Source organism: Physeter macrocephalus, chromosome 13, assembly GCF_002837175.3.
Source record: "Physeter macrocephalus isolate SW-GA chromosome 13, ASM283717v5, whole genome shotgun sequence".
Classification (NCBI taxonomy): domain Eukaryota; kingdom Metazoa; phylum Chordata; class Mammalia; order Artiodactyla; family Physeteridae; genus Physeter; species Physeter macrocephalus.
In genome coordinates this window covers 16,146,979-16,154,681 of record NC_041226.1, presented here as the reverse complement: position 1 = coordinate 16,154,681, position 7,703 = coordinate 16,146,979, and the positions used below count along the sequence as shown (strand labels likewise).

Genomic DNA, 7,703 nt, shown 5'->3' with positions numbered 1-7,703 from the left:
CTGGGCCCGTGAGCCGTGGCCGCTGAGCCTGCGCGTCCGGAGCCTGTGCTCCGCAACGGGAGGGGCCGCAGCAGTGAGAGGCCCGCGTACCGCAGGGAGGGAAAAAAAATGGCATCCTGCCAAATCAGTCACATCACATACAGCCTGGTGGAGGGAGAGTAATTCTAGTGGGCCACGTTTTGTAACTGCAGTGTATACAGAATATGTATTTATATCAGTAGTTATTTTACATCAGGAATCTTGCTGACAAAAGTAACAATGCTCATTGCAATAAAACCATCACCTTGAAACATCACCATACATAACTCAAACATTCCTGACAGCTGGTTCTTAGCACGTAAAGTACTTAAATCATACAGTCAACTATTAGGCAAATAATTTAATGATAGAACACGAGAATTTCTTTAAACACAGTATTTCAAGTTACTATTTTTGTCTGGAGTACAGATTTGAAATGGTACAAATTGTACCCAAATACTGAACCATGAATTAAGTAAATAGAATGAAACGTAAAAAAACCCAACTCTGTCTTAAGTTTCCATTCATTACTCCCACTCACTCTTACTTGCCTCAGACAGTTTCTGTTGAAGATATTCAGTTAAATCTTTACAGGACGACATGTGAGAAGACCTACTGCCAACAGGACTTAGACAACAGGGGCCCGCTGGGCTCCGGAGCAGGTCACTTCCTGGGGGAAGCCGGTGCCATTTGCTATTGTTGCTTCAATCCAGGCCTGTTCAGAAGAAGCACCACTCAGTAGCTACTGACCATTTAAGTACGGACAAAAGTAAGGTAGAAAAATTGCTTTTCAAGAAAAGGCAAACGTTAGACCAGGCATAGCTCTGGAGCCCACCGGGCATCCCCGCTCCGCTAAACTTGTCTGCCAGCAGCTGGCCTTCCTGACCCTCTGGCTTCTGGCTGGAGTCACCACCGAGGCTGCAGGGAGAACAAAAACTTGTGGAAACTGGAGGTCTCACACGACGCTTCCGTTCTGCCGACAGGGGCGGACATACCAGTGTGGATCATTATCAACACATCAGCCGCAGGGGTGGATTAAGAACTCTTTATTAGAGGCCTGGGGGGTCTCGTAGCAGCACAGAATGAGGCGGCTTACTTCACTGGTGACGACAAGGGCTCCCGTAAACCAGACGGCCAGGGAACAGCTGCCCATCCCGAGTCTACAGGAGTCAGATGAACCGGGGTTTGTTATTAGTGCATACATAAGGCATAGTTTAATGAAATTATCTTAGCCTCATTGATTTATTAAGTCACACCCCAGAGACCACATCACTGAAATTCACGACAGCCAGTACCCCCTATTAAAGGCTCCAGCATGGCAAGGAGTCAGGGATCCCGAGACAAGCTTCAGCCTGGGTCAGCCCTGACACCGCTCACGGGGAGTGCAAGCACGACACTCCGGTTCCCTCTGAAAGGAGACCGCTTTGCCCACAAGCACCACCACTCTGTCCCCGGACGCGGAGCCAGGGCCTCTCTTGGCTTTGGCACTCTGCTCCCAGGAAGGGCTTCCGATTGGCAGAGGCAAGGAGGGCGTGGTCCAAAGTGGATCAGCAGCCCATAGGTGGTCCGACAGACTTCTCTGGAATCCCACCCAGGCCAGGACACAGAGGCAGCAGCTCAGGGCAGCTGTCGGCCACAGTCTTCACAAAGCACGCCAGGCCCCTCCCCTCAGCCCCTTCCTTGAGCTCAAGCCCAGCAGAGAGGAGCTCCTGGGGACAGGAGGAGGGGCTGGCACAGGCGAGGGCCAGGCTCTAGGCCACACCCAACAATATGTCCGAGCCTGGAATGTGATCCCACCTGGAAGACAATGGAGGGCACTGTTTCCACAGAGGAGCATCTTGGGAAAATCCAGGACGCTTACTCTGAAACTTAAGAACACGGAGGCCACACCAGTATGCAGGTATATTCTCCTCTTTAGAATCTAGACGGACGCCTTAGTTTTCAAGCACCACAGGAAAACTCTTTAAAAACTTGAACCACTTATTATAGGGTATGTGCTAAGCAGATTTTAAAAGAGACCCACATCTAGAATGGATTAAGCATTTATAACCATTCTCAGGAAACATGATTACCTCTTGTTTTTTTCTAGTGAGCTCTGAGATTAAACATATTAGGTACCTAGGGCCAGCAGCCCACCCTGTATGTCCCACCAAGGACAAGAGCAGCAACTTCTCCATTTCAATACGATTATGTGCAGAAATTATATAAAAGAAGCTCTTCTACAAAGTTTAAGGTATAAGGTAGAAAAATGGAAGACAAAAAAAAAATTCCCACAAAATCAAAAAATTCCGCATCGGTCTTGTACTCCTTGAAACTCTGAGAACTGCAGTCCTCAAACACCTTCACTTGGATCAAGGTTTGCCAGAACACTTCAGTATGCTTCGAACTGGCTCATCATCAACTTCCTGCTGTATTCATAGGCCAAAAAGAGTGCCCCATTGGCAGGGAACGCGCGAATCATGGTAGGTTTCAGTCCAGAATATAAGGCCGTTACTCCTAGAAAACAAAAGGGTGACCAAAGACTGAGCTCCCCCTCCTTGGAAATAGCCCACGAACCCACACAGCAGATATTTTTACTGTTACAAATCCAGACAATAGTGCTAAAAACCAGCAGTGATGGAACAGGTTTCCCGGGACTACTGGAACTAGACAGACTAGGAGAAACAAGGGCAAGGGCAGGTCTCCCAGCAAAGCTGGCGAGGCTCAGGAAACAGTCACCAATCCCGTGCCTGTTAACTGCTGGTAAATGGATCAGGCAGAGCAGGGGGCCTCACATGGGCAGACAGAAGGCAACCACAGAGCCACAGACAGCAGCAACTCTGCAGCTTCACCTGCGGGGTGAGGACCACGAGGCACTGGGCCAGAAGACAGAACACTGACATTGACATCGAAGACCCGTTTCTAGTATTAGCACTGCCCAAGGCAGTTCTGAAGATCCAGGCAGATAAGGGAGGCTTAAGTACTTTGTAAAACTACAAAGTGTAATGCAAATTTAAAAGGGGTTACTGTTGGTAATATACGAGATGTCTGTGCTCTATCTGGGGTTCAATCAGTTTCTGCATACTGTTACTGTGCTCGCTTTCTCTCAAAATCAAGACAGAAAAGTGCACATCCAAGCTTTAAGACGTATAGTGGATGCTGGAAGGACAGGTCATTACTCACTAGCGGCATAAAATTGGCTTTATACAAACACTACTTTAAAAGTCTTTATCCACCTGTATAACTAAAAACTGATAGCAAATCACCTTCAGAAATTGCTTAGTGCCTTTCTCATCGCAGAAGTCTTATCATGAAGGATGTACATTCTTTTAAATGCCTTACTAATATACTGTTAGAGCTCATCTCCTGATGGTATTGTTTAAAACAAGTGGTGCAGGACTTCCCTGGTGGTCCAGTGGTTAAGACTCCACGCTTCCACTGCAGGGGGAATGGGTTGGATCCCTGGTGGGGAAGTTTCACATGCCGCAGAGTGCAGCCAAAAAAAAAAAAAAAAAAAAGTGGTGCTAACTCTGAAACATTTGTTCTCTTAGACAAAACACATACTTTAAAAATTCCCACCAGGGTATTTAGAAACAACATCCTGGCCCAAAGGTTAGGAATCGGATCTTTAAACATTCTTGAGGGGACCTTCCCTGGTGGCACAGTGGTTAAGAATCCGCCTGCCAATGCAGGGGACCCGGGTTCGATCCCTGGTCCAGGAAGATCCCACATGCCATGGAGCAATTAAGCCCGTGCACCACAACTACTGAGCCTGCGCTCTAGAGCCCGCAAGCCACAACTACTGAAGCCCATGTGCCTAGAGCCCGTGCTCCAAAACAAGAGAAGACACCGCAATGAGAAGCCCGCGCACCGCAATGAAGAGTAGCCCCCTCTCGCTGCAACTAGAGAAAGCCCGCGCGCAGCAACAAAGACTCAACACAGCAAAAAGTAAATAAAATAAATAAACATTCTTGAGAATAATGAAGTAAGCTAAAGAAAGGGGTCTGGAAACAAATCCACAAATGTGAATTACATACACTGTTAGAAAAGTGAGGCAGCGGAAGAGAGCGATTACCCATGTGATCAACCTCGACAAGACTAGCAGCCAAATGACCACTCTCTATACGTACCTCCATTTCAGCAATTGGCAGACTCACCTTCATTTTTCACGATGCTTATAAAAGTTCCAATAAATCCTGCCTGTTTTCCAGACATGGAGAGAACTTGAATTCTGGATTTGATACAATCCACTGGGTAAACAGCAAGCCAGAGGCAGATTCCACCAAATCCACCACTTAACATCAAAGGGACAGGGCCTAGAGAAGAAAATGAGCAAACAGTGTTTTGTCTCAAGAACAGCTGATGGGATATTTCCAGAGGTCAATGCAGTAGTGGCTGCAGGTAGGTGCAAATACAAACACTAAAGCTGCGGAACACAGTTCTCTGGGGCAACTGTCAAACTGTCTAAGAGCACAGGTTCTGTGTGGTAGCCTGGGGCTGTCCCTCATGACTCCAGGACAAGGGGCAGCCCTAGTGAGGGTCAGATTTAGGCTGGGCCCTCCTGCCCCGTCCTCCAGAGGCCTGGCCCCCCAAGAACCAGCAGGCCCCCAGCAGCATGGCAACGCCCCACCATGAGGAGTGAGAAGAGAGGCCACTGAAACACAGGCTGCATCTTTTTCAACTTTCTCTTAAGTATTTTAATATATTAATGTCCCCCAGCTCTGATTCTTCCTTTGCCATGAAAAAGCAAAGTTATTAAACATAACAGTTAAGCCCGGGAGCTTGACTATCCCCAGAATAGGTCCAAAACACTGAAGGGAGGTATTTAAGAAAAAAGTAATCACTCACGTGAGCCAAACATTGATACAGTTGTGTCAAGCAGTTAATTAGTATAAACTAGAAAGAAGTACACTTCTCACTGCTCTCAAAACACTACCAAGATTTATTACTAAGTTTAAGCTTATTGCAAGATGATTTATAGGTGATTTCCCCATTTGTTGGTGATATCCTACAGGGAAAATAATGTCTGTATTCTCCCCTAAAATGGACCCAGAGCAAATGAACAAATGTTCTTCCAGTAAAGAAGTTTTGGTGGGCGGGAACCTTCAAGATGGCGGAGGAGTAAGACGTGGAGATCACCTTACTCCCCACAAATACATCAGAAATATAGCTACACGTGGAACTTCTCCTATAGAACACCCACTGAACGCTGGCAGATGACCTCAGACCTCCCAAAAGGCAAGAAACTCCCCCACATACCTGGGTAGGGCAAAAGAAAAAACAGAGACAAAAGAATAGGGACGGGACCTGCACCTCTGGGAGGGAGCTGTGAAGGAGGAAAAGTTTCCACACACTAGGAAGCCCCTTCGCGGCGGGGAGTGGGGTCGGGGGAGCTTCAGAGCCACGGAGGAGGGCACAGCAACAGGGGTGCAGAGGGCAAAGCGGAGAGATTCCCTCACAGAGGATCGGTGCCGACCAACACTCACCAGCCCGAGAGGCTTGTCTGCTCACCCGCCGGGGCGGGCGGGGGCTGGGAGCTGAGGCTCGGGCTTCAGAGGTCAGAACCCAGGGAGAGGACTGGGGTTGGCTGCATGAACAGCCTGAAGGGGGCTAGTGCACCACAGCTAGCCGGGAGGGAATCTGAGAAAAAGTCTGGACCTGCCAGAGACGCAAGAGACCACTGTTTCAGGGTGCGCGAGGAGAGGGGATCCCTTCCCTGTCTGCCCACAGAAGGCAGAGCACCGCCTAAACGAGCCCCAGAGACAGGCACGAGCTGTGGCTATCAGCTCGAACACCAGAGACGGGCATGAAACACTAACGCTGCTGCTGCAGCCACCAAGCATCATGTGTGCAAGCGCAGGTCACTATCCACACCCACCCCAGGAGCCTGTGCAGCCCGCCACTGCCAGGGTCCCGTGATCCAGGGACAACTGCCCCAGGAGAACATACGGCGCGCCTCAGGCTGCTGCAATGTCACGCTGGCCTCTGCCGCCACAGGCTCACCCCACATTCCAATTATATCTACCGTACCCCTCCCTCACCCCAGCACGAGTGAGCCAGAGCCCCCTAATCAGCGCTGCTTTAAACCTGTCCTGTCTGGGCAGGAACAGATGCCTGAGGGAGACCTACAGGCAGAGGCGGGTCCAAATCCAAAGCTGAACCCCAGGAGCTATGCGAACAAAGAAGGGAAAGGGAAATCTCTCCCAGCAGCCTCAGGAGCAGCGGATGAAATCTCCAATCAACTTGATGTACCTGCATCTGTGGAATACCTGAACAAACAACAAATCACCCCAAAATTGAGGAGGTGGACTTCGGGAGCAACTGTGGACTTGGGGTTTGCTGTCTGACACTGACTTGTTTGTGATTTTTATCTTAGTATAGTTTTTAGCGCTTCTTATCATTGGTGGATTTGTTTATTGGTTTGGTTGCTCTCTTTTTATTACTTTTTAATTTTAACTATTTTATTATTTTTCTTTCTTTTTTTTCTTTTCTTCTGAGCCATGTGACTGACAGGGTCATGGTGCTCTGGCCGGGTATCAGGCCTGAGCCTCTGAGGTGGGAGAGCCGAGTTCAGGACATTGGACTACCAGAGACCTCCTGGGCCCACGTAATATCAATCGGCAAGAGCTCTCCCAGCGACCTCCGTCTCAACACTAAGACCCAGCTCCACTCAACGACCAGCAAGCTACAGTGCTGGACACCCTTTGCCAAACAACTAGCAAGACAGAAACACAAACCCACCCATTAGCAGAGAGGCTGCCTAAAATCATAAGGTCACAGACACCACAAAACACACCCTCGGACACAGCCCTGCCCACCAGAAAGACAAGATCCAGGCCCACCCATAAGAACACAGGCACCAATCCCCTCCCCATCAGGAAGCCTACACAAGCCACTGAACCAACCTTACCCACTGGGAGCAGACACCAAAACCAATGGGAACTACGAACCTACAGCCTGCAAAAAGGACACCCCAAACACAGTAAGTTAAGTGAAATGAGAAGACAGAGAAATATGCAGCAGATGCAGGGGCAAGGTAAAAATGAAATTAAAAATTCTCTAGAAGGATCAATAGCAGAATAACTGAGGCAGAAGAATGGATAAGTGACCTGGAAGATAAAATAGTGGAAATAACTACTGCAGAGCAGAATAAAGAAAAAAGAATGAAAAGAATTGAGGACAGTCTCAGAGACCTCTGGCACAACATTAAATGCACCAACATTCGAACTATAGGGATCCCAGAAGAAGAAAAAAAAAGGGACTGAGAAAATATTTGAAGAGATTATAGTTTAAAACTTCCCTAATATGGGAAAGGAAATAGTTAATCAAGTCCAAGAAGTACACAGAGTCCCATACAGGATAAATGCAAAGAGAAACACGCCAAGACACATATTAATCAAACTATCAAAAATTAAATACAAAGAAAAAATATTGAAAGCAGCAAGGGAAAAACAAAAAATACACACAAGGGAATCCCCATAAGGTTAACAGCTGATCTTTCAGCAGAAACTCTGCAAGCCAGAAGGGAGTGGCAGGACATATTTAAAGTGATGAAAGGGAAAAACTTACAACCAAGATCACTCTACCCAGCAAGGATCTCATTCAGATTCGACGGAGAAATTAAAACCTTTACAGACAAGCAAAAGTTAAAGAGAATTCAGCACCACCAAACCAGCTCTACAACAAATGCTAAAGGAATTTCTCTA

General features: G+C 47.8%; 1 protein-coding gene across 4 annotated transcripts in view; it reads right to left on the bottom strand.

Annotated features, from left to right (window-relative positions):
• Positions 1 to 6: 6 nt before the first annotated feature.
• Positions 7 to 7,703, bottom strand: part of SLC25A15 (solute carrier family 25 member 15) — a 38,887-nt gene continuing 31,190 nt past the window's right edge. For all 4 annotated transcript variants that reach the window (XM_028497550.2, XM_028497551.2, XM_028497548.2 and 1 more), the window contains 2 exons: positions 4,155 to 4,313; positions 7 to 2,514 (listed from right to left, as the gene is read on the bottom strand). In XM_028497550.2, the coding sequence (XP_028353351.1) occupies positions 2,390 to 2,514; positions 4,155 to 4,313 (284 nt within the window). In that variant the 3' untranslated portion in view covers positions 7 to 2,389. The remainder of the gene's footprint in view (positions 2,515 to 4,154; positions 4,314 to 7,703) is intronic.